Source organism: Phalacrocorax aristotelis, chromosome 2, assembly GCF_949628215.1.
Source record: "Phalacrocorax aristotelis chromosome 2, bGulAri2.1, whole genome shotgun sequence".
NCBI lineage: Eukaryota > Metazoa > Chordata > Aves > Suliformes > Phalacrocoracidae > Phalacrocorax > Phalacrocorax aristotelis.
This window is the reverse complement of record NC_134277.1, coordinates 24,192,794-24,220,756: the sequence shown is the minus strand read 5'-3', so window position 1 is coordinate 24,220,756 and position 27,963 is coordinate 24,192,794. Positions and strand designations below refer to the sequence as shown.

Here is a 27,963-nt window from a genome sequence, read left to right as displayed (position 1 = left end):
ATATTAAAATATTAAGAATGGAGTACAAGTACTGTTTGGGTCTCGAAAAGACTGACCAATTTTGAAGCAACAGCCAGGCAAATTAAATATATCTAGCTTTAAGATTTGCTAAAACATACGAAGAACTCTGTATTAGGCTTGTCTGTATAATTAAATGTAAGATGCGACCGTCCCTACAATATGAGTCTTATTTGTGCCATAACCAAAGACAGAATTCCAAACATAGAAAAGTTTTCTCAAATTTCCTTCCTTCCACATGCCCCTCCACAAAACACCAGAACAAGGCAGGGATATAGGAAGAAACAGCAGAGGGAGATACAAAACAGTGGTATAAAATGTAGCATAGCCACTGAATCCAAGAAATACATTTTCAATACATGTGATTAAAAAAAAAAAAAAGAAAACATTGCACCAGTTGGGACAAAGGGGCTGTACCATCTTACACCAGGCACACCAGCATGAAAACCTGAAAAATACCTTAGGAGAAAAATCTGTGTTGGTAAACATTATGCAAATCACTATTGTCATTTCAAGAAAAATCACAGCAGAAGAAAAAAAATTTTAAAGCATTTTGAGTTTTTTTAACCTTTGCATGTAATGCTTTCCTTTTTCCTTACCACTTTATTTTAAAATATTTTTTTGTTAAAGTGATTAGCTTTTATAACATCAGTGAGTCACTATGCAGGAGATGAGTCACTGTTCAGGAAATTGACAGAATATCTCTTGCAATCATACATCAATACTTAGCATATACAGATATCAATTTCAGTTGCAGAACCTGAACTTTAAAGTGACAAAGATGAGCGGAGCTTGCCTTAGACACAGGTAGTGTGTACGGGAGAAGTAAGCCTAAGAATCACCCTTAGGGGGAAAAAGCCTGTTGAAGCTGAGATAAAGAATTTTAAAGCAAGAATGCAAGTACACAGTTCCAGATTTTGCCCCCTCGCTTCTTTGACTGGGCTACCTAGTCCTTCAGGGAAGTGGTCTCCAAAGTGGGGTGCAGAAAGAAAACACTTTTTGTACTGTTAATACATGAAAAAAAATTTAGAATTGTGTTTATGTCATCTTTATAATTTTTAATTTCTATGTTTGTGTATGTTTTATAAGGTACATAATATATTAGTACAGTAGTACACGCATATAATTTATAAATAAAAAATATACCTATATTAGGGGTGTATGCTCAAAATTTTTTTACTGATGGGGTGGCGCATTCAAATGTCTCTCTGCTCTAAAAGACATTCAACACTTCGTTGCAGGATCTTAGAAGAAGAAGAAGTGGCTGCCTCCATGAGTTTTGAATACTCCAGGATACAGTTCCTTGGTGATTTAGGATCCCTCTCCCATCACATTTTGAATGTTATGGAATTCAAACTGTTTTCTTCAGTTAGATGCACCACAGATCACAGGCTTCTCTTGGCTACCCTCCTGTGAGCTGTTATTTTTAAGCACTTGAAGGCCTTAAGAACTGCCCCACCCTGACTGTAAAAATACACTTATTTCTATAGAAGAGTAGAACCAGAAGCACTGTTCTCTAATTTTCAACTACAACAAGTCCCAGGCAAAAACACATCCCAGTGATGGCAAAGACTTCTGAAGAAAGCAAATGAAAGCCAGAAAATGCCTCATCATTATAACAATTGACACATATCACTAGGCAATCTCTTCATCTAGAGATGACGGAAGTGGTAAAAGAGCAAGCTGTTCTTAGAACAGAACAGAATAGTTCCAGTTGGAAGGGACTTACCACAACCATCTAGTCCAACTGCCTGACTGCTTCAGAGCTGATCAAAAGTTAAAGTATTCAGGGCATTGCCCAAATGCCTCTTAAACACTGTCAGCTACGGGGCATCGACCACCTCTTCAGAAAGCCTGTTCCAGGCTCTCAGTACAGAAATATTTCCTAACATTTAGTCTGAACCTTCTTCTTGATCAGCTGTGCATTAGTTTAAATGTGTCTGACTGATGATCAGGTGGTCTACTGCAGTTTCACTTTTCTAACTTGATTTGCCATCAGACACCTGACGGCAAAGTAAGACGTCCAATCCCCAGATGGATGGGCATATTACTAAGAAATCAATTAGGTCAAGAAACACGAAAAAATGTTACTCTTTTGTAACTATTTTGCAGAGACTGGTACTCATGAGACCTGTGAAATGGCTTTTAACTAAATTGTTCGTTGTAGTTTGGATACTTAAGCGTGTGAGACAAAGTTAAGAATACTGAAAATTGTAGAACACTGAGTTTTACAGGGCAGCTGTAAAACAAAAACTACTTCCAAATTTCTCCAATCTCTTATCTCCATACTTATTTCATGCTTTACAGCAAACCGCCTTATTAAATGTGAATATGGACAAGTTTCTCTGTAGATAATCTAACTTATAACCTGAAGCCCTTGTTGATCACTAGTGATATCTCATTTCCAAGTCAGCTACAATAACAACACAACTGTAAAGAAAGTCAGATATCTATTCCCCATCCCCATTTTTCTTTGCTGGGCGGGAGGCAGGCCTATACATAGACTCAGATTCTGCCCAAATCCATTCAGAATGTAAGTAAAACATTTTGACTTGTATGCCTGTGAAATACCATTTGGAAACATCAACGAATACTTACTCAACAGAAATTTGAAGCAATAGAAACTTCCTACCTTAATAACAACGCCAGTGGAATAGAAAAGCATCATTAAAAAGAAAATAGAGAATGTTTATTTATAATAGTGTCCATTACACAGCAAATGATCCTAAATCAGATCTCAAAGTGTTTTACAAACAGTACTGTAATATGCCTCAGGCAGAATTACAATCCCAAACTTGTTCTTAGCTGCTGGTAAAGAGTTAAAAAAAGATTACAGCATACATTCGCTACTAATACAAAATGCTACAAATGGTAGGGGAGCAAAACACTAAGATTTTGAATCACATGAACACCATTGTAAAACTTCTGGACCAAAAAAGCAATTGGCCAAAAGCCATGCCTCACTACAGTCACATTAGTGATAAAACATATTCTGCTGCCACATCAGAATTAAAAAAAAAAGCATGAAAGAATGATTACAAGATGTTAATCATGACTGGTGTTCACCATCAGAAACCTGCTAGGAAGATTTCCTCCCTTCCCTCTACCCAGTAAGGAACTATGAGTTCCTAACACATTTTAAGACGACTTCATCTGAGATACACGCAACACCCATAGCAATAACAATGCAATATTAGACCTCCTCTCTCCAAATATCCACTGTAGTCCAGGCTCCGGACTGCAACATTTCATAGACAGCTATACAAGAACACACTGTTAAGATACAACAGAAACTGCTCCAAAATTTGAGCTTTTACATAACAAAGCCAGCAAACAAAATAGAAATTGAACCCCAGAGTGAGATCTTTAGAACAGTCTGATTGTGTATAGCTCAGCTAAAAATTAACAGCAGGTCTGAACATTCAAAATCTCCAAGTATCAGAGTGGGTTTAAGTGAGCTCACACCCTCTCCCCCTACAATAATCAGGGACACCAAAGAAATATAACATGAATCATTAGCTATATCAGTAAATTCAGAAAAGAGCCCAAGAACAAGTATCTCTCAAAAAAAAAACCCACCTCAGAAAAACATAACTTTTTTCTTCCTCAACTCTGACATTGGCATAAATAAAATGCAAATGCTGTATTCCTGAGGATTTTCATAAAATCCGTTTCAAGCACTGGCAATAAAATGATCTACTACAAGATGGGGGAAGGGGCAGGAAAGAAAAGGAAAAGTTATGTTTACAAGCTAAAAGTACTTTTTAGTGCATAGAAAAGACCCTTTCGGGTGATGCCTCTGTGGGACATGAGGCAGAGGGAACCAAAGTATCCCACAGCCACCTGCATATTCTCTTCATCCTGCATTGTTTCAAAGGCCACAGACAGCTTCCATTTTATTTCAGGGTTCAGACACGTACAGATTACTCCAGATATAAGGTAAAATAATTTATCTTGTATTTGTTATGAACAGAACGTACAATTACTTCAGATGCAAAGTATAGCAGTCTCATGGCAATTTATCACCACACAGCGAGTGTTCCATCTGTCTGGGTCTTTAAACATTACCAGGGAGTGTTTCCGCAAAAGAACAGTACCTCTCTACCCAACAGACAGGGCTGGCAGGAGAGCTACCTAAGATCCTTAAATATTTACCATATTAGGAGTCACATATGTTAAAAAAATTAAGCCTTTTCCTGTTGTTTTAGCATTTTGCCTGGCATTGAAGAAAGGATGAGCAGCAAACTATTTAATCAGTTTAAATATTTTTAGGACTGCCAGAAAAAATTCTACTGGGTCTGAACCTACGCAAATAAAACAGAGTCTATGCAAAGAAAATAGATATTTCTTTATCCTCTCTTGCCTAACATTTTAAAAACACTGTTCAGATGGAAGCTGCTTCCAACATATTTTTTTCAGGGCAGCCTTAAAGCTGGAAGTAATAAAATATAAAGAAAATTTTATAAAAACGTTTTAAAAATTTAAGCAAGTTTACTGTAAGCTATTTCAGATATTAAAAAAATCTCAGAATTATTCTGTCTTACACTACTGCAATCTTCAGGGGAGCAATTTCTGAATATAAGGCTTGTCAGAAAAAACAAAAAAGCTGAAATACATCAATTTCTTTAAGAAGTTTGACTCATTTCCACAGGACGAGAAGTTCTTCATATTGTACAGTTAAATAAGTTAAATAGATCAAGTAATACTGTTCTAACAACATTTCTCCATTATACTAACTTACAACTGGTCTTGCAGTTCCACAATGATATATTCCAGCTGTTCCTTCTCCATTTTATGGGCTAGATCCATATCTTCAATTCTTTGTAACAGCAGCTTATTCTGTGAGACAGATTCAGATAGCTGGTTTTCTCTGAGTCGTACCAATTCTTCAAGGTAACCCTGCAAATAGAAGTGTTAGAAAGCCTTAAAGAACACACCATCAAAAAAATTTTTCATTATGTATGTTCACAGTTTTGGGGTTTAAGATGTATACAGTTCTACTTTGGTTTTGTTGCAGGTTTTTTTTAAATTTTTAAACAGACTAGTAAATAGACTTAAGATTAGTATGATGTTTCCTAATAGGTACCAAGAAAATAATGTGCTTATTTATATTCCTGTGGAAGAATAGAATAATGGATGAAACAATAAGACAGGAATGCCACCAGCATGAAACAATTCATCTTTCAAAACCAACATAGAACAGTAACTAGTACAAGATCAGAACTCTACAACTTAACAGATGGAGGATGTTAGATATTGCATAAGAAGGACAAGAGTAGACTGTATCTATATGGACCTATATAGTTAATGAAAGGGATCCAGAATTATTATAAAAAAACCCCAACATTATTTTAAAGTTTATTTGAAAACTGCAATACCACATCACACATTAAAATGACAAAGAAAGTTATTGAAATAAATATTAATCTACAGTACAGCATAAGGTAGGACAACTGGTGAAGGTCACTTCCATTAGTAACATTGGATATGTACATGTGCACCTACATTATTGTTTTTCCAGCTGATACTATGAAAGATAGGGGCAGTCCTAATCCCACTCCAAGTACTTGGTTATCTACAAAAATCCACAATGTGACTATTTAACAGCAGCTGTGATGGCAGGCTGGTCACAAAGCATGTTCACAAATTACACATCTCAGTACAATAGTAAGGAGCTATTTCTTTTTCTCCTTCCTCATGTCCCAGCATGTCAGATGCTAGTAACTTCTTATCATTTCATAGTTAAAGCTGGATGCAATAAGTCTATACTGCATAAAATTTTGCACATTCCTTGAAGCCTGTGGAAAAATGTGTAACTCTCTCATAGGTGACCACAGTGAAGGAAAAAAAAGGTAGTTTTCATAGACACAGAACAGGCACAGTCCTGTTGAATAAGAAAACAGTAAAAGGCTACTAATGTAATTAATCACCACAAAGACAATTAAGGGTTTGGAGCATCTGTCTTATGAGAAGAGACAGAAAGAGCCAGGATTGCTCCATCCAGGGCTGGAAGGGAAGCGAAGAGGGGAGTAAGATAATCAAATCAACGTGTATCAATATTTAACAGAAGGGCGTAAAGGGAATAGAGTCAGGCTCTTTCCAGTGGTATCCAGTGAAAAGAGGCAACCAGCAGAAACTGAAATACAGGTAGCTACTTAAATGTAGGAATTTTTATTATTTTCATTTATTTATTTTTTAATGAACACTAGAACAAGTTATCCAAACAGGCCAGGGCATCCGCATCCTTGAGATATTCACAGCCTGACTGAACAAGGCCCTGAGCAACCTGCTCTAGTCCACCTTTTTTGAGCAGGGGAGTTGGACTAGACAAACTCCAGAGATGCCATGTGACCACAACTATTCTGTGATTCTATGATTACACACAGTTCTATTCACTGGATATATTTATATTTGACAGGAATTTATTTTAGTCTCAATACAAGTTCCAAGGAATCTTGAGAGCTTTTCAGTCTGCGTAGTTCTGCCCCACCAAATGTTACTGTTATCTTGACTGTTAAGGTACTCCTTGGGGCTCCAAGTAGTGATTTGAAAGTACTAAATGATGCATTAGGACATATGCAAACTTTGTTACTCCCAGAAACATCAAACATTTTACAAAAATATTTTAGATATGAAGCATGAGTATCAGAATACTATGAACAGTAAATACTTCCATCTATAATGACATAGAGATGCATCACCCCACCAGTGAATGCATATAAAACTCCAGTATAAACAGTACGCAAAGAATTCAGGAGTTTAATACACAGAAGTGAACAGTTTACACCATTTCCAAATAGGGAAGGGATAACATCACATAAGTAACAAATGTGTAAACTATGATTCATTAATCTGGACAAGAGACAACTTGGAAAAGACAAACTCATATTTCCAGAGTGGCCTGGAAAAGGAAGGAAGGAGCTGACTGTTCACCATTTCTTAAAATACAAGAGCTAGGCACCATGAAACGAAGCTAGCAGGAGCCAGATTCAAAAGACAGAAAAAGGAGGTGGCTTTTCACACAACAGATGGTAAATATACAGAAAGCTCTGCCAAAAACATTATTTGGATGCTAAAAATTTACACGGGGTCAAGGGGATATGTGGCAAGTATTTGGAAGAGAGAACTATCGTGGGTTACTGAACGGACAAACCTTACCAGCTTCAGGAAGTCCTTGAGCTGATATGTGTTGGCCAAGAAAGTATTAGGGAAAAAACACTGCATATACATTTGCTTTGTTTTTATTCTTCTCTCCACATCTACTTCAGGCAAGTACCCAAGATAGGACAGTACGATAACAAAGGCTTCTTGGTCTAAACCAGCATAGCATTGTTGAGCCAATAAAGCAACGCTAGGATTCACCTTGCTAAAATAATACCTGTCCCTATTCTACCATTCCAACAACTTAGAAGATACAGATACCTTTATCTTGGCTTAAGTCCATTCACTTGTCACATTGTGACCCTGTTAAACTTCATTCACCTGTGCTATTAATGACTGCACCTACTTACTTAGGAAGCACAAAAGGAATTTATCATTGTTTGCACAAAGTGAGCCACAGAACAAAAGAAGGATCTATCAGGCTCACTATATCAGTTACTACTCTGTTTTCAACTCAGTCTCCCTGTCACAAACATCCAGTTTTCCAACACACAGAATGCCAGAAAACCCCTTTGTTTGAAAAAAAAAAAAAAAAAAAAAAAAAAACCAAAAAACCCAACCCCACTCCATCTGTTATAAACTGGTATCTACTGCACTGCATCCAACTTGATTTTTCATGGCAGTAAGTTGCAACAAGGTCCCGAAAAGGAAAGGAGAGAAACACTCAGGAAAGAGTTGTATTCCATAGTACATCTAACCTCTTAAAGGTCATGTTATAATAGAACAGATGTAGTACAGTTAAAGCAAATTAAATAAAAATTTGGCAGGAACATCCCAAATGAAAATTAGACAATGGAAAATTTTCTGTCTGTTGGAATAAAAAAAGTTATTTTGCTCTGCAGTTGCCAAGTAGGCATTCTAAAGGAGGACAATTAGGAAAGCATCAATGACTATCATTTTCATCACTGCATTAAATGCAAAGTTTTCAAAGAGTTATCATAAAACTGACTTGAATTCACCTCTACATTTGTTGACTATAGAAATTGGCAGGTCATGAAGAGAATGCTAGAAGGAATAACGTGACTTACTAAAACAGTAATGCTCAAAAATTTGAAATACTCAGTATCAGATCAATTAATAACTTCCCATGGAACAGAAATGTCTTAGACTCATTAATAAACCAAACCCTCCAATTGCTGCTACAGCCACTGAAGATCTTTGTATTTTTGTAGACATAAAGCTACCTAGCGATTCTGGCTAGTGGATTTGGACACCATGTTTCAATATTGTTTCTATACACATCTGTCACAATTTTGATGCAGTATCCTTCATCAGGGATACCAGGAAATGAAACACCTGGATGTACCAAGAAAAACAAACATCCACCTGTTTTGTTTTTTCAATGTTTCTCCAGAGCTGATGACACTTTCCTCATTAAATCCCAAAATATTTTACAATCTGCCGGGGGGGGGCGGGGGGGGCAGAGAGCAGAGTTCAATCCAATCCTATATTTTCATCTGGACACAAGGATGAAATGCTGTCTTGAGTATGTTCCTGTGCTTCAAGATCTGTTGGGGTGGGGAGGGAAAGGTTTTCATTTTGGTTTTGTATTTGAAAAGATTCCTTTTGAATTGCACATTTTGGTTTACAAAAGCAGGGAAAATGTCCTCTGCAGCAGAGAGAGCCCCAAGGAACACAAGCTCTTTCCTTTTGGAAAGTGATACCACGCTGGCCGAGAAGATTGTAGCAGCAACCTGGGTGCCAACATTTAAGGTCATATTTCAAAAATAGGAAGTCTAAGGGACCAAAAACAGAAAAGAAAAATTTAACTACGTTTTCTCACATGCGTTAAAGTAAACCAACTTTGATTCTACCCATTCTGTATCAAGACCGGCGTTTAGCAATCCATAGCTACATTTTCCCTAATGAATTGAACATAGCCAAGACTCCTACCCAGCTACATTTTCTCAGTCTGTCTATAAAGTCTGTCAATTTCCAAAGGACCATGTCTGAAGTCATACTGGTTATTTGGAATGATCACTGACAAACACTAATTCACAAACCATGACCTGAAATAATCTGGGAGAGTGATAGTTGTCCCAGGCCAAAACCATGCCAACAATTATTCTTAGAATTTAAATATGTATGTGACTGAGTTGATACCAGGACCTGGGCCACAGTTAATGTACTGAGTCCCAACTGGCAGAAGATCCATTCTAGATCCAATTGCACCCTCTCTTTTTTATTTTGTTTTTAGGGGGTTTTTTGGTGGTTTTTTTTTGTTTGTTTGTTTTTAAATCTTTTTTCTTCTCAATACAATAATACTAGAAAGGCAGAGAGATAATCTTGTGATTCTAATGCCCTAAACTAAGGGAAGTAATTACACCTCCAAGCACCCTTATGTAGTTCCAGCCTTTCATACGGTTTATTGTGTTCAGAGTTTCACCAAATCAAATTCTGACATTAGGAAAAAAGAATACTAAAAATATTAATAAAGTTCTTGAAAAAGATTAATCATTTATCTTTAATTTTTCTTCCCTTTCATTTTTCCTGATCCCTCCTTTCTTTTTTTGTGTACTGTTTCTTCAGTGTCTATGAACAGTCTTCCCCCTTTTCTCTGCCACTAGCTAATGCGCATAGTTGCCTCTGTAGTTGTAATATGCTGTTACAAAAAACTGACAAGCGCTTTGCTTTTAAAAATACCAAAACACTAAAAAGTTTGGATCTATACTTCACTCCACCTTTAACTTACAGTATTTTGAGTGGTAGAGGAAGGACCTACCTTTTGTTTCTATAATAACATTCAATATGCCACCTAAATCATTAAAATCCCCTGTTTCCATTCTAGCTTGAAGCAGGTGTTAAAACTATTTTTTTTGTAAAACCCATCTCAGAATCACTGGGAAGACAGTTCTGCTTTTCATTCATAGATGGATTATTCTGCTGATCATTTTTGTTTACTGAAAGACTAAATATCAAAGTTTAACATCACTACCATTATCAAAGCCTTCAACAGGCAGCCTACCTACATCAGTAAAACTCTGTGGCCTCTAAGGAAGAGGAAAATCATGCAGACAGGCCTGTTTACTTCAGGCTCACAACTTAACAGCTTCAGAGGTACACGGCCTGTAACTCTGAGCTTGGAAAAAGGAGCCAAAGCTTCTACATTAGATTGTGAAATCTGATCTCCGAATTATTATTACTCTCCTCTTCCCCCTCTCCCCAAACCTCTTTTCCCTCATATTAATGAGCAAAGACACTTAGATACTCTGAGGGATCATAAATTTTAAGACCATTTGCATGAAGCTAAATAATATTTAATATATTTTTCTGCCTTTACTTAAATGGATATGTCACCAGTTGGCTGCTGACGAGCTTTGGCTCCATCACCCCCACACAAAACTAATCTTTTACCTTCTGTTCCAACGCAAGCCGGTACTTCTGTTCTACCCTTTTGCATTTGTTGTACCAACTGTTTTCATCCGTGATGAAAGGAGGACCAATGTTCTCTGGAGTGCTGCCTTCACTGCCACTACTGCCCAGAGTTCTTAGCTCTTCTTCATCACTGCTGATGCTGTCAGAACTGAAGGATTACATTTATTAGTCAAGTGAAAAGCTGTGTTTGTTAAAATGCAAATTCCCCTTGAAATTAAAGCACTACAGTTCTTAAAGATATCCAACGCTCTGTAAACAAAAAAGAATTGAAATGTTGGGATAGATCACCAAATACAACTTATATTTCAAGCTTTAATTTTTATAATCACCTAAAGAATGGACAAAGATTTGCTCGTGATCTCAGTCAAGTTGTCCTAGGCAAGTCAGGCAACTCTATGTGGGATATCTTCCTGGAATACAAAGGGCCAATGCATTATAATATGCTAAGGAAGCGGTGACTTAATCTTTCCTTCACAAATTCAGGGCAAAGAGTAGTATCTGAAAATACATTGTATTTGTTTCTAAAAATGCAGAAAAATTGAGAAGTGATTATCATTATGTTAAGTCAGTATAAATTTAAATGAGAATGTATCGTTATGGCTATAGTGAAGACCATGTGCCTGTTATTTCACAGAACATAAATATCTCCCTACACAGTAAGCAGATTCATTGTTAAATTATCTCCATATCATCCAGACTCAACGTATGCCAGAGAATTCAGACATCTGACTCAAAGACAAGAATTTTAATTTATCCCAATACCCATTTGAAATCTTCCCTTACTTCTCTGCTTTCCACTACATTAACAGCATTTACTAGTGTTTTTAAGTAGTGATTCCTGCGACCCCATGATCCTGCTGTGATGCAAATTCTGCTTTAACTGAACCAGGCAATTTGTCATTAACATGTAAGCTAATAAGAACTTCAGGAGAATAACTAGGATGTTTCATGTTCAGCTGTACGTCTTCAAGACTACTCCTAACTCCCAACTGCCTTCTTCATTTTGGCAAACCTAACAATATAAAGCATCCAATTAATTTCCATGCTTTTTGGAGGTGCCATATTGCTATCTGATCTGTCAGACAGTGATCATTCTTTTTATTATTAATGACATGGCTGATCAGAGGAGCAAAATGTAGCTGGAAGGTCAGACTATACACTCAACTGGTCATGATTTTCTATGATGTGCTAACTGCTCATACTGCATAATGCTTATCTGTCATATCTTACTTTTTACCAGGGCATATATAATTTTTATTTACAAAATAACCACTTTTAAGTTTATGGCTACACAGAAAAGGCCCAAGAGAAAGGACAACTTGGTCTGGTAATCTTCAAAGGAAATAAAAAATTTGTTTTCTGCTGAACTGTGATTCTAATCCAAGTAAACAAAGTTAGCATGACTCACTCTGATGAGTCATGTAATAATTCCACCAGTCTGAAAGACCAAGGTAGCTGAGCGTACAGGTTTGTATTTAGATAGGGATATTATTTTGAACGTGAAATTAAAAGTAAGAGGCACAGTATGAAATAAAACCTTGCCAACGAAATAAAATTTAAAAAGCATTGTAAAGAGAAAAAGTACCTTTGGGTGAACTTCAAGTACGGTGTATAATCTATGACAGCTGGAAAGCTGCCATCCAATCCCTCACCCTTCAGACAAAAACTGATGAAACAGAGGAACAATGATAAGATTATAACAAGAAAATTAAGTGACAGTCACAGTCGAAATGTGAAATTTGATTTTTCAGTAATCAGAAAGGCCTAGAGTATTTGATGCTGAAATCCTACTCAGCCGAGCTAGACTGTTTAATATTAAATGAAACTACTGAGCATACATATTATAAGATAATGAAAACCCCAACAAACAGAAATGCCACATAATCAGAAAACAGATCAGGGCAAGTGGTATAAAACCTGATTTTTAAATATTCACTAGTATTCTGAAAATACAGATAGATTGCAAGGGAATAACAGGAAAAGGAAAGTTAGCTGAAGCAAGAGACATATAAGAGCTATGAATGAGCTTGGAATCTTCAGTATTTAAGCTCAATTAAAGTGTTTGCAGAGTGCTTATGTAACACCCTACTAACTTTAAGTCAAAAATAATTTCTCAAAAATATTTCAGTCTCTCTCTTTTACAGATACTTTCTAGTGTTGGCCTGCAGGAAGATGAGGAACACTAATGAAATTAACTTTCAGAAAATATTCTTAAATGGCTGTAGCTTTATAAAGCTCTCATCTACAGTGTATTTTGTACTGGATGTAAAAGATTATATTTGTATCACATTTAATTATCACAGAAGTGACAAAATTAATTATGCTTCCACAAGGCTCTTATTCTTCACTCCTCCTACCTCTGTCATCAAAATACAGATTATAGTAAGACAAAGCTTTTGCTAACTTAATTGCAAAGTGACATTTTTGACAATGCAGTCACGTACGTGGTATTTGGGAAGTGCATCTGAAGGGTTTTTTCCCCCCAAGAAAAGCAAAGAAAACAACAAAGAACACCCCTGCAAAGCCACAATTATTTTAAGTAGATACATAATTCTACATTGCTGCAAGGGGAGGGGAATATTTAGATTATGTTCTCACCTGGGTTCCCCCATCTCCACCCCAAAGTCTTATTTACTGTTCCACATAAATAAGCCAGTCAACATTTGAGTGACTGTTTAAACTGAAAAAAAAACCTCAGATATGACATGCAGAGAACGGCTACAGCTTCTCAGCCATTCAAACCACAATACTATGAATTACATGTGGCACAATAAAAATGCTCCTGTAACACTATGTTCCTATTTTGTCCTGAAAATTTCTTTAAAATTCTTAAAATTTCTTAGAAGCTGCATTGACAGAAACTTAAATGTCTTCAATGAAAATCAATCATTACTCTGAATACTATTAACAGATACCTAGAAATACACTTTATATTAGAGATCAGAGGACAAAGGAAAAAAAAAAGCACACTCATACAACTAAGCTCTTATACCAGTAGTGTGTATCACTGAGGCTTATGCACGACAAATGCAGTCAATTGCTGATTATTTATGGTAGGATTTACATACTGCAGACCTACTCTTGCTATGCTGCTTATTCATACATGGCTAAGGTCCTTCCAAGTATAGTGCTAATACAGAAGCAGTTTAATTTCACATAGTGTAAAGCTTAAACTAATAAAACCTGGTAAGATTTGAATTTACTGTACAGAAGGCTAGCCCTCTTATCATCCTGCAGCACTCTTCTATTCCCCCAGAATATATGCTGAGGATGCAGTTAAGCCAGTCTAATGACTAAATGCTGGCAAAAGAAACTATCCCGCACTTTCAACCTCTCCTTCCCTGTTTTTTCTGGGATCTTTTGTTGTTGTTTTGGGGTTTTTTGATTTTGGTTTGGTTTGGGGTTTTGGTGGGTTCTGTTTTTTGGTTTGGTTTTGTTTGTTTGGTCTGGGGTGTTTTGTTTTGTTTGGGTTTTTTTGTTTGTTTGTTTTTTAAACCCCAACCAGACATTCCCTTTCCCTTCCTTACAGCGGTATTGGCTCTTATCTGAGTCTATGATGAGCTAGTTTAGCTATCAAGACCTGAATTTTTAGGGTTTTTTCCCCTTTAACATCTAGTTGCAGTTCCACGGCCCCCTGAACTAAATGCTCACTGCCACCAGAAAGGGAAGATATTACCCAATCCTTTTTATTCCTTCTCTTCTCTAAGCCTTATGGTCCCATCATCTTTGCCACTAATAGGGTGATTCCATGAACCAAACTAGCTAACAACAAAAAAGCCATCCTGTCTTCTTACTGGTTAATTTTTTTAGTCTTTAACAAGTTAAGCTGGCTCACAGAAGGGTCCAACAAGCCTCAAAAGTGGTATAAGGAGTAAATCTCCAAAGGCCTTTGGCAACTGTCAGTCACTCGGTGCCTCCAGTGAGACTACAGGCTGTTTTCTGCCAGTTTATCTCACAGACTGGAGACAAGCATTAATGCTGCTGCAGTGTAATACTAAACAGTGGACTGCCAGGAGACTGGAGAAAAGCATCATTACTCTACTTTTCCCTATGCTGTGTTATGAAACCCTTCCTCAGTGCCTCTGTATGTGGCTAAGTGGGCCCAACCAGGCATATCAACAGGTCCTTGCACCAGCCAGGTTTGATTTTTCCATAGGTACTCTAGCCTTTATACCTTGCCAAGTTTTTTTTATATATATATATATATATAACACCAAGATGATTTTTATATTATCTAGGGTGTGCCTGCACCTTCATTACCCCAAAACACAGAACTAGTTATATAACAAACCACACAAAAGACTAGCTAGAGATTGCAAAGGTAAATTAATATAAATTGATGATACTTTGCAGTTTGGCTGCAGTTAATTATAATGCAAATTAATATTAAACAGTCATTTGTAGGTTAAGCTTTTAAAATCTAGAAGTGCTAAAGTTAAAGATACCTACACTTTCTACATATGCAATTACAATGCCGTCATTGAATTCCAGGGCATACTGTGTGCTTAATCACACAGTTTCCTTAGAGTTTAAAAATATCTTCAAAAGATTCAGTTGTCTGTAAGCTCCACTTAATAGGTTTAATATTCCTCTGCAGTTATACTTCTGATTGCTTTCAGGATTTTGATACCTGAAAGACAGACTGTGTAATCATGCAGCTATATAAACTATGGCATAACTTTGTTCTTATCTAGAAAAGCCATTCAAGATATCTCTCTCTCCCTCCCCCTCCTCCTCCTCCCCCCCACCTAAGTTTTGTGTCTCAAACTATCCAGGGATCTAACAATGTTTTCCATGATGCATCAGTTTATAAGTACCTTCCCTGAGCATTCTGTAATGAAGCATGCAAATACACTACCTGAAATCAATTGCATTAAGTCCCAACAGCATACCAGCAAGCATGTTTGCTTCTTCACCAAGAACAATTGCTCCATCCTCATAAAATCTCCTTCAATAAAAAAGAAATTAGTTCAGTTAATACCATTTTCTCTCAAATAACAATGATGTTTTTCATAGTTAACAGAAAACCAAAGAAATCCAGTTTAAATAAAAAGAACTCATTTAAGCCCCAGGGGCATTCATGTTTCTTTTCAAACAAAGCAAACCAATAGACTGCACAGCACAAAGCACCGCAATCTTAGAGCACATACAAATTTAGACAGAAGCAAAAAGAATTTACAATATTAGCCCTAAGAAAGAGTAGAACAGGATGGGCAAAATGCAAAGAAAATTATTAAGATATCTTATACTTTACTGCTGAAAGTAACAATTCGTGTCATGTACATTAAAAAAATAATTATTCCATTGTATAAAAAAAAAGGTCTCTTGCAATTGTACTTGCTGGCTCTTTTGAAGTTCAACATTCACTCTTAATTCTTAGCAGTTGATTATTTTTAAAAAAATATTTTCACAAATCAGCTATTTTCCAGGTAGCATGCTTTTTCTTAAAATACTGCATGCTGGGAAGATTAACACTGCATCCAGTTATTCTGAGATTTTAAATTTTTATTATTTGATGAAGGCGTGTTTTCTTAGCACTACTTTTTATTGTAAAACACCTATTGGCCAAAATTTTAAAACTCCACTGCTTGATCTCAAAACTCACTTCACATACCCTGGTATATGCAGATTTGTGAATGCTGATTAAGAACAGTGACCAATAAAGCAACAGTTTTTAAATCTGTATGCCCTCACCACCTCCCCATTCTCTCCCATTTATTCTAATTTTCTCCTCCCAGCTACCACAGACGCCTCTTCCAGACAGAGACGTTCCATGCCCAGGGCAGGTGAATAGGGCCCACCATTGCCATGCATGGCCCTGTAAAAAAGGCATTGGGTCTGTTTAGGAAAGTAGCTCACAACTGTAATTTCTGTGTTAAAGGAGTCCTGGCAGAAGCAGCGGCAGAAAGATCACTAGAATTCACCTGACCGTTACATGTGGAAAGGGGGAAACCAAGAGCTGTTCAGCACCAAAGGCAAGGTTGAAAGGTCACTTACCGGAAACCAAGATGCACAGTCCATCTATACATTCTAGCAATGTATGATTGCAAGAAGGTGCCAGGTTATTGCATGCAACCTATCTTTCAGACAAACAGTAGCAACACTGCCCTACCAAAAGCTCCATCTGTTTTAAGAACTGCAGGAAAGCATGGGGATGGCTCAGTGAGAGCTCAAGTTGGCTATATGGCGAACATCCAGAAAAGACACATTCTGGGGCACAGCTCCAAAGATTGAACTGTGTTATAATGCACACTGTCAGAAGTCCCACTTTTGCAGTTTCATAACAGACATCCATTTGCTGTAAGGAAACGAGTTGTCCAAGACCTTGGATATTCTCAGTGGAAGCAAGAAATCTGGAAGACTTCCTCTGGGAAGATAGAGATTATAGTCCTGACACTGAAGCTATGATGTACAGACTTAACTCTCTACCCTCTGACTTCAGGAAGGGCACCAGGAGCCTAAACTGGCCACTGGCTCAGACAGAATACTGAGCTAGATGGACATTACAGTCTGATTCAGTAGAGTTACTCTCATTTGTGAGTTAACAGCATTGCTTCCAGTACAAGCTGATTACAAACCATTTCACTGGCATCTGTAAAGTCACTGCCAGGTACCAACCTGTACTGTGTTTGATTTATCTTGTAAAACAGTGCCTAGGAAATAATCCCACAAAAAAAGACAGGGCATACTTGTAATGGTGAGACACAGATGTTAGTCTGACAGTTGCAATGTTTCTTAAACCAGCTACAGTAATCCAGACAAAACAACAGTCCCCTTGGAAAACTCACAAATCTTTCAGTGTTTTGCAGTTGACATCTCGCAACAGAACAGTCTAACTTAAGAGTCTGTGCTGACCAATTTGTTAGAAAAATAACTGTGTGCCCACGCTTAATCCAACTCCCTTTCAAGTGTAATATGCTGATCCAGCACTAATAATGTGCTGCTTCATTAAAGCACTAGCCATGGGATCAGGCCCCCAAACACAACAGTGAGGTTTAAAAAGAGCTAGCAGTATGATAGATAAATCTCATAATCTACATACATACATGTAACATATGATATTTATAGCTTACATACATAATTATTAAATATACATAAAGCACAATACATAATTTAAAATGCTAAATGGTTCAAAGCATCACCAAAAAAATCAGGCCACTTATTAGGTATCCAAAATCCCACATGGGAAAAGAGAGTGTGTCCATTATTGCTAGTGGAATTGAAATCCACACTACCAAGATCTGAAACTGTAACTTTTATTTCCCTTAGATGTATTTAAAATACTGCTCCAAAACAAACTTTCCACTTACTATGTTTGGCATGCAAGAGAGGTTGTTTCCAAGAGCTATACCACTGAAAGAACATTCAAATATAAGAAACATTAACATGTTCAAGTAAATGAATTTGAAACTGCTAATAAAATTATACCACTGTTATCCATTTGCAATCAAACTGCACTACCAAACAGGGACAAAGAATGTACTACTTCACTGCATAGTTTGTGACCCTCCTCTTCCTCCTCATCTCCCCCTCAAAAACCCAAGTGACTTTTCAGTTTGAGGCAACATGAGTAAACCTTTTCCAGAAATCTTTCTTTTCTGAGCTTCTTGTCTACTATAAATGCAAGCAAATCTGGGTAAAATAAAGACGACAGGTCTGGAAACATCAGTGAAATGGAATGTTTACCTAGTTGTGTTTCAAAGTCACTTTAATATTGGCAAAATATAGGGAGTATAGTATTGGGAGCAGAAATAATATTCTAAATGAACAGAAGTCCTTATAGAGAATATTATTGTTTAAATAGTCCATTCAGCATGTCTAAAACTTTTAGAGTTCAACATGCTACAGATTCACTCATGTGACTTCATCACAAATCTACAAGACCCACTTGTTACAGGATAAAGCATCATAAAATAATCACATTACTTAGAACCAGTCCAGAACTGCCAGAGTATTTTCTATCACAAAGCACATTCTTGTCCATAACAGATTTTACCATTAGAAGGTACAACAAAAATCTGTCACACATTTTTCATATTAAATCAAGAATTCTAGATATGCCTGATCACTAATTCTGTTGTTCTATATTTCTCAAATGTTTCCTGGAATTCTCTTCCTTCCTTCTGCAAGAGAGGTTCCTGTAAAAATTACTTTTTACTGAGTCTCTAGGGCTGCCAATCATACCTAATTTTGAAAGGAACATTACATCTTCTATCCTTACCACGCTACAATTTCAGAATTAATTCCTTCTTTAGAGAGGTTTTCTTCTCTTTTGACCTTTCAAGAATTCCAGCATTCTTTCCACATTTTTAAAAATCACAAAGGGATTTTTGATTTTGCAGTTCTGCCCATGCTAAAATCCTATCAATTGATACCAACTCCAGCTGTCTTTTACTAGGTTACAGCTCTTTTACTCGTGACATCCTTTCCTATACAAATCAAGTAGAACATGTACTTTCAAATTTAAGTCCCTCACTTAAGCAACATTTGCTAAAATATTGCACAAATAGAAGCCTTAGAGACCTGGTTGTTTTGAAGTCTCTCAGAGCTGTGGAAATATATTCAGACAAATGCTTTTCCATAAGTGCTACTCTGATCCAGGCTCGACCCTGCAAGAAGAAACAGATATCAAATATTTAAGTATTATAGAATGAAACAATTTTACATCTGAAAATGAATACAGTTGATTTACCTGGGTGAAATGAACTGATTAATAAAATTACCAGTAAACAGAAATTGTTGTTAAGATGCACTTCATGATGGTAATTATAAAAGAGAAAATGCATTCTTACAAATAAACTTCATTCTGAAACAAAGTTCTCCAAAATTTGAAGGGAAAGGAAAAAAACCCAAACAAAAAACCCACTTCTGCTTTAATAATTTACTCCAGCCTTTTGAAAACCTTGTATGCATAAGGTGCCACACATCAGGGCAAAAACCATTCATTTTGAAGACAATGGTATTGGAAGCATTCAGTCAGTTCCACTGTAAACCAGTAGTAACCTACACTCAAAGCGATTTAATTAAGAATTAACTATCTGCATTTGTTCAATTATTTTGGCATTCATAAAAAAGAATTTATAACTCAGTGACATCTTTTCGATATGTAATTTGCATAAATTATTTTTTCTCCTTAGTAAGGACATCATTATAGAAGGTGCACATAATATACAGGAATGAAATCAAATCGAAGAGGCCTAAAACTTGTAGTCCAAAAGCAAGACTTCATTCAAACAGTTCTATAAACAACAGCAACAGCTTCAAAAATAACCTTTAGGATTGTATGTGGCACTACGTTTACAGGTCTAGTGCACAGGACTGTAGTTTCCAGTAAAAGAGACACTTTGAGTGGCTGCCGTAGTTATGACTGTCATTTTGAGAACATCAGGAACATTTCTTGTAACCCATATAAACTTAGAAATAATTATAAAAGTAGTAAGACAGTCTTTCTGCTTAATATAATTGGTGTTTATTGACATTTAGCTGGATATTACTACAGACATTGTACCAAAACCACCTGTAGTAGATTATAATCCTATTTCTAATTTATATAGACCTAGATCAAACTAAACTTATAAGATAGGCAGATGTTAAATAACAAAAAAAAATTTGCTTTCGTAGATACCAACAGCACAGCAAAACCTGTGTTTTTTAACACAGAGTGCACTAAATTTACTTTTTAGTAGATTTAATCTAAATTCACTAAAATTATAAGGATGCTTATCTGCATACTTGCCTTTATGGGACAGTTATTTAGAACATGAGTGAAACAGTCAGACCATGACTGTGTACTGTGTCCAGTTTTGGGCTCCCCAGTTCAAGAAAGACTGGGAACTGCTTGAGCAAATCCAGCGCAGAGCTACCAAGATGATCAGGGGACTGGAGCATCTCCCTTATGAGGAAAGGCTGAGAGACTTGGGGTTGTTCAGCCTGGAGAAGAGGAGACTGAGGGGGGATTTCATCAATACCTATAAATATGTAAAGGGTGGGTGTCAGGATGACAGGACTAGGATCTTTTCAATAGTGCCCAATGACAGGACAAGGGGCAATGGGCAGAAGTTGAAACACAGGAAGTTCCACCTCAATATGAGAAAAAACTTCTTTCCTGTGAGGGTGCCAGAGCAGTGGAACAGGCTGTCCAGGGAGGCTGTGGAGTCTCCTTCCCTGGAGACATTCCAAACCTGCTCAGATGCATTCCTGTACCCCTTGCTCTGGGTGTCCCTGCTCAAGCAGGACAAGATGATCTCCAGAGGTCCTTTCCAACCCCTGCCATTCTGTGATTCTGTGACCCTGATGATGATGCTTAGCTAATGGCTAAAGCCTATGCAGCTCCAGTGAAAGCAGGGCTAACTAGCACTGGCAAACCCTAACTAACACCTTCCAGGCTAAAGCAGACACACATCTGGACCACCAGTAAAACTGATGCTTACCACTGGTATTTGTGTCAACATGTCTCCAACCTTTTCAGATGCAAACATCCAAAATACTCCCACAGCCACCTTTAAAAAACTCAACACCACTCTCCAAACTTGCTGCACAAATTAAATTGTTTGCTATTTGGCATGGAGTTTTCCACAGAGTAAAAGAAAATTTTGAGTTATTTATAAAAGTATTTTAGAAAATAGCTTTGCATCTTATTATCTACTGAATTTAAATATTCATATCTATTAAACTTTTTAATTCAGAAATACCTTTAAAATAAATCTCAAATATAAGCAATATAATCATCAGATTATAGAACATAAGTGTCTCCAGAAACTACTTGGAAATAAATTCTCCAAATTGTCTGCATTTCCAGATCTCAGCATAAGCAAGAAGAAAAGCTGTGTGACTTAAATTACCAGTCTACTACTCCAGTACATTGAGTGCTAGGAAGACCATGTAATATCCTGGAAAGAAAAAGCAGTCAATAGCTTTTTGCCATAGAATCTCAAGTATTTTGAAGCTTTCACGCAAATTACAGATATGTTTAATATATAAAATTTAAAACTGAGTCTATACAAAAGAAGAAATGAGCAACAGCAGACAAAGCAAATAAGCTGTTCTGCAATACTATGGATCATTGGAATAGCTGCTCAAAGATCTACTAGATTCATGGTGCTGCTTGATTTAAGCACCACCTTCTATTGAAGAAAATTGTGGTTGTGTAAAAAACTGTAATATAAGTTGTATTAACCACAGTCATGCCCCTGAAAAAAAACCTACAAAGTTTTTATATATCATAAGCTAAGTATTTCCACCTCACCAATGACACCAACTGTGAATAATCCAGAGTTTAATAAAAATCAGGAACTACAGGATTTTTAAAATAGCCATGGAACACAACTTAGATACTTGTCCAAACAACTGATTCCAGTTCATTTAGGAATAAAAAGAATTAAGAACACTACTTTGTGCATCCTTTTATACTGCTTATACCTTCAAGTCAGAAGTGTCTCAGCCATCAATCAAGCCTGCTTTACAGAGAAATACAAGCTATTGAAAAGCATTCCAATCTAGTAAAAAGAACTTGTAATTTCTGCCCAAGGGTATTTTTTCAAGGTGTTGGTCTATATTGTCTCACACTATTAAGATTTAATGATAGGTCAGTTTAAAGTTTATTCTTTTTCAGTTCATGTGCATATAAACACATTAAATTGTAACTTCCTCAATGTTTCCATCATGCCTACAATCAGGAATTGTGATGTCATTTCTATTTTTTTATTTTTATATATATCTCTCTATCTTTTAAAACAAGGGATCTTTATAAGCAAATAAACCTACTAAAGGCTTCCTGCACAATCACACCAACGAACTCTAGAGCTGACCACACCTTTTTATTAGTGCATAAATTATATTCAAAATAAAAATTATACTTAGGTTAGGGGAAAAAGATTATCAAATTTCTACAATTTTAAAATAATATTTGTTAGGCATGCCTGTATGAACTTGATTTCCCTCAATAGACTGCATTTTCAAAAAATTATGTAAGTGTGAAAATGTGAAAGCAAACATTTTATAATAGAATATGTTCACTGAAGAGAGAATTTGAGATTTACTCTACTGAATTACATAAATCTAAAAGGAAACATGCAAATTTAAAAGTGGGTTTTTTCCAGAAGTAAATATTTACTAGGTACATACAAAAAATAATCATTTCTAGCAAGGAAAAATTTTGTGGGGCAAGTTTAGGAATTATGGGGTTTTTATGGGTACAGAAATGTCAGCTATATTTTACACAGAACAATGTAATAAAAAAAGTTAATTTGACCTTTCTCTTCCCTACCTTAGCTCTAGAAGAACCGACATTCTCCATGTTCTCAATACTGCAGATGCAATTGTGAGAGACTTTTCGGCAGGCTACTCGAATGTAGTCCCAGAAACTACGAGGACTTTCATAGCCGAACCAGGTGATCTGACCTTAAATCAAAATACAAGATATATAAAGATTTATGAACCTCCCTCTCTGCTTATTGGAGACAAACACAATTAAACTACTTCCCTACAGGCTGCTTGCACTGACAGGGTTTCATACTAGCAAGTCCATAAATTCCTACTGAAAACTGCTTCACAGGTGTTAAAAAAAGAAAAACAAAAACCTTACATTATACAACTCACCCTGGTTTGAAACTGATGCACAAAGAGAAGTTTGGGGCTTTTGTGTACATATGTGTATTTTGTTGTTTTTTTCCCTTGTTAGTATGCTATAATAATACTCAAGAGTTCTTCACTGAACTCTTAAATCACAGCAGAGCACAGCTGTTGTGACTTAAAAACATGACACAAGAAGTATTTCTGTTATTTGTTTTAGGTAGTACCATGTGTTTCACTACTACAGTCAAGTAAAGAGAGTTTTGTTATTTAAAAAAATGAAATTTTATAGCTATAGATATATAAACAAATGAAAGACCACTGTTTGCTGTGGTAGTGTTAGCTTTATTTTAGGAGCAGGTTGGAATTTTTCAAAACATGCTTTCATTGAAGGAGAAACTGATGCATGATCAAAAATGTTTTGCAGTCACAACTTAATTTGGGTACACACAGAACATTCCTTGGGAAGTTGACTAAAATGCATTGAGCAAATCAATCTCTCTTCTGGAGCTTTAACCAAAATCATTCATATTTTTTTCCAGCTCAGAATGTATTGCAGTTAGAAAATGAAAGGCAGAATTACATACTACTTGCAACCACTCCACACAAGATAAAATTTATCACAGGCACAACAGTTCTGCCCCATTTTTCAGACTGAACAGCACACAACTGCAAACAGGTATGTAAAAAGTAAGATGAACATTGCCCTCTGGTGACTGCCGTTATTAAATATGTGCAAAACTTTTTCTCTATATAAAATGGGATCTTATCATTAAGCTAGTTTTATTTTTTTTTCAAGCCTTGAGTTGTACTCCTGAAGCTTTACTAATTTATCAGATGGACTTCTAATTCTTTTGCTGTTAGAAAGGTCAGATTTCAAGAAAGAATATATTAGACTGATACTGCAAGTCACATGTACTGAAAATAAAATACCAAAATATGATGAAGAGGATACTTTTATCTAGCATGACTTTTCTTAGCTCCAAGCACAGCCAGAGTAGTGTCAAGGATCTGTCCTGTATGATCTTACGAAAATCAAGTGGCATTCTTTTTTCCCTAGAGGGTGCATGTAACTTGACTTTGCGGCCTATCTGCTTACTTTGCCACAGGGATTTATTTATTAAATTCAAAGCTTCATAAAAGACTTATTTAAAAAAGCAGGAAGAATTAATATATACTACTCAATATGTCAAAGGAAAAGCAAAATCCCAAGGTGCTTCAGTTTCTGCAGATTCAGATCTTCTCAGCTCTAAGAACTAAAATAAAAAAAACTTCCATACTTCCATGAGGTAAGTGCTCTTACAAACTTACAGATTTTGTTTAAATGCCGAGAGTAGTAGACAGAAACAAAAATTTGACAGCATTCTAACAACATGAAAAAATACAGATATTTTTCATGCTCTTCACCATATCAGAAACGTTTCTGCCCTGGGGATTATACCTGCAAAATTAAATGCAACTTAAGTGTGAAGATGACTTTGTGTCACCAATTCCAGTGCCAACTAGTAAGGCAAGTGTATCATGCAATAACTTTCGTGGCTTTTTCAAACTATCTTAAGGACAGAATACATTCTGCAAAAAATGAACAGTTTCACTTCATAGTTTTCTGAAGTCACTAATTCAAAGCAATTCCCTTTACCAATGAATACCTGGAAAACATACTTAATTTTAAAAACAAAAATACCTTTATAACAAACACATACCAGCACACAGCACTTCTTTGGCTTACACTGATCAACAAACTAAGCTAGCCACAATTACAGTATACTCTGCCATAACAGTGGGCTCTCACCTCACAGGCAGCTCTGTGAGAGGGTATGATGGGTTTCAGACTTCAGTAGCAATTGTCTTCACCTGAAACTCACAGCCAGCTCAGGACCTCTTGTGAACCAAGGACTTCTATATTTCACTCTTTTCTCTCTACAACTTTACACTTTGCCCACACTCTAGTAATTAACACCACGTGAAGAAAAACTTCCTTAGTCATTCTAAACACAGAAAAATGTTGGCAAAGACTGTCAGAGAGTAGTGAGAATGTATTTTAAGAACTACTAAATAGGATATTAAGCTGTATATTCCACACAATTTTAAAAGCTTTCAGCATATAAAATTCTATTTGGCCCTAAATGCACTCAATGTACACGGCCACGAGAACTCCCAAGGATGAGGAATGCAATAGCTCCCACTATTCAGCATTTTTCAGGCTGTGCCTTGAGTACTGTGTCCAGTTATGGTCCCCACAGTTGAAGGGCGACATAGATAGATTTGAGTGTCCAAAGGAGGGCCATGAAGATGTTCAAAGGGATGGAGAACCTGCCTCTTAAAGAAAGATTGAGGGCATTAGGTCTTTTCTCCCTAGGGAAGAGAAGGCTCAGAAGGGAACTCATCACAGTATTCCAGTACTTAAAGGGCAGCTACAACGAGGACAGAGGCTCTCTCTTTACAAGGAGCCACATGGACAAGACAAAGGGCAGTGGGTACAAGTTGCACTGGGAGAAGTTTCATCTCAACGTAAGTAATTTTTTACAGTAAGAATAATAATTTACTGGAACAACCTCCCCAGGGATGTGGTAGAGTCCCCATCACTGGAGGTTTTCAAGTTGAGATTGGACGGGGTGCTAGATGATCTCAACTAGGCTTCCTTTCTCGCAAATGGCTGGACCAGATGATTTTTCGAGGTACCTTCCAACCTGGGCTGTTCTACAATTCTGTGATTCTAAAATCATTTCTAAATTTTAAAAGGTCTCAATAAACTTGAAAGCTAATTTCTGTATACAACTTATATTCTGTCAAAGTACTTCTTGAGGAAAGAGTAAGTTTCCTGGGAGGTCCAAAGGGCAAAGAGTATGTGGTCTTTGCCTTGAAGTTCCTATGCCATCAGGAAACACATAAGTTGACAGCTATTCCAACAGGAATTATGCTGTTGTTTTTGTCAGCCAAACAAAACTGTTAGGTAAGCACGGAAGCTGCATGTTTAATATTAAACAATGTTCAAGTTAATTAAATTCCTGTCTACAGAACTACAAAGCACATAGAAACAATATTGCAAAAATTCTTTATTTCACCACATTTTTCAATACCGTTACACACCTACTTGTATCAACCCATTTCTGTTCCAGTCTGACAGCTAGATACAAACGTCTGTAACACTAGTTTCACACCCAATAAATTCTTCACAAGATGTTAAACAGTTTGATTCCTACTAAATCACAGTCCAATTTCTTATCTACAAAGTGCCACACTTGCAAAGTAGCAATGACTACTAGGATGCTCTAAGGTACAGGCAAGTTTTCTCCAAAATTCCCTGTATTATTTGGTTTGCAGCAAGTCTTTCTATCCCTTTAAAAACAAGTTTTAATAAAACTTGTTGGTAATAAACTGGCATGCTGTTCCTCTGAGGAATTTCTGTGATACCTACTCTTTATTTTTGGTCTACAGCATGAGTCCTTTACAATTACAAAATTTTACTGTAGTTCATAAACCCAAGACAATTATAAATTCACTTAAGATTTTTCTCCACACAAGAGAAAGGAGAATGAGCTAAACCACAAATTACACAAGAGCCCTACTATTGCTCTTTGGCCACTGCAGCTATATGCTTAGACTCTGTCTTTTTCATGACAGCAGTGCCTTCAGCTCTTATTTCCTTAACCTACCTGTTTCACTCCCCATTATATCTCCATTACCTTAACTATTTTATCCAGCAGACTTGTTTCTCAGAATGAGCAGCGTTACAAACTGCATCTTACTCTGCTTCCTCACCTGTGACCTAGGCCTACAAGCGCAAATTTTCTTCTGCAGACATAATTCATACCCTTTCCCTTTGTAACCACTGTTTACATCTGGATTATTAGAATTCAGGGAATTTTGATTAATAAAAATTATATTAATATTCATTGCTTAAAAAGAAAGAGACCCATGAAACTGCAAGTAGTATTAAGTGCTTTTTCCTCCTAAAAATAAGTAAAATAAAAAGCATATGTGAAGGGATAAATTGTGCACTGCAGATAAGAAAATTCTTCCACTGATTCAGAAATGAATTATTAAAGAATTCACCTTACTATTAAGTGCGTAAACTGAACATTTACCAGTGACATCACTAGTACAGCTATTTACCGTGACTACCACCAGACTATTGATCATGCATGAAACTAGAACATTTTATTGACTGAAAAAAGGAAGAGAATTATTACATTTATCATTCCACTCAAGCAGCACTGATCACCCTAGAAGCTTACTTCTCACAGTAAGTTTTCTAAAAGAAAAAAAGAAAAGCAAGCAAACTAACTCCACAGTCACTAAAAATTAGCAGTACATAGATCAGATAAACACAAGTAGCTTCTATGGGCAATTCTGGCAGTGTCTTGCAGTGTTTATTAGAACTTCTAAATGTACGTCCAGGAAAAAAGACAAAGTTGTAAAAGTGTCAAAATAGCACAGTCCAGCATACTGTTTTGTGTCATAGTGGTAGTAAATGAAAATAAGCGTATAGATGACAAATATGCTCACAGTAACCATGACATGCAAAAATTACAGAAGTCACAAGCAAGATGCACTATATATGTTGTCAGTGACAGAACTTAATTTATACACCAAAACCATTTCTAAGCATGCATACTGGTTTGGATATAAACAATTTTTGCTGTAAAGGATATTACAGTGAAAATATAGTATGCCAACAAATACATACACGTGACAGTAGTTTTCAGAAATATGTTTGAGATGATGGCCATAAAAATCCACAATAGTTATTAACGTTCTTCAGTACTAACTCAGCTAAGACTAATTTAAAGCAATAGAAAAAGGCAGAAAAGCACACAATATTGTGATAGTGAAGAA

At 36.4% G+C, this 27,963-nt stretch overlaps 1 protein-coding gene across 1 annotated transcript in view; it reads right to left on the bottom strand.

The window, feature by feature from the left end:
- Positions 1-27,963, bottom strand: part of RUNDC3B (RUN domain containing 3B) — a 55,118-nt gene that overhangs the window by 16,338 nt on the left and 10,817 nt on the right. Inside the window, exons 3-8 of the mRNA XM_075082764.1 lie at positions 22,820-22,953; positions 19,078-19,163; positions 15,413-15,502; positions 12,140-12,220; positions 10,534-10,702; positions 4,760-4,917 (exon numbers count right to left, since the gene is read on the bottom strand). Of these exons, the coding sequence (XP_074938865.1) occupies positions 4,760-4,917; positions 10,534-10,702; positions 12,140-12,220; positions 15,413-15,502; positions 19,078-19,163; positions 22,820-22,953 (718 nt within the window). The remainder of the gene's footprint in view (positions 1-4,759; positions 4,918-10,533; positions 10,703-12,139; positions 12,221-15,412; positions 15,503-19,077; positions 19,164-22,819; positions 22,954-27,963) is intronic.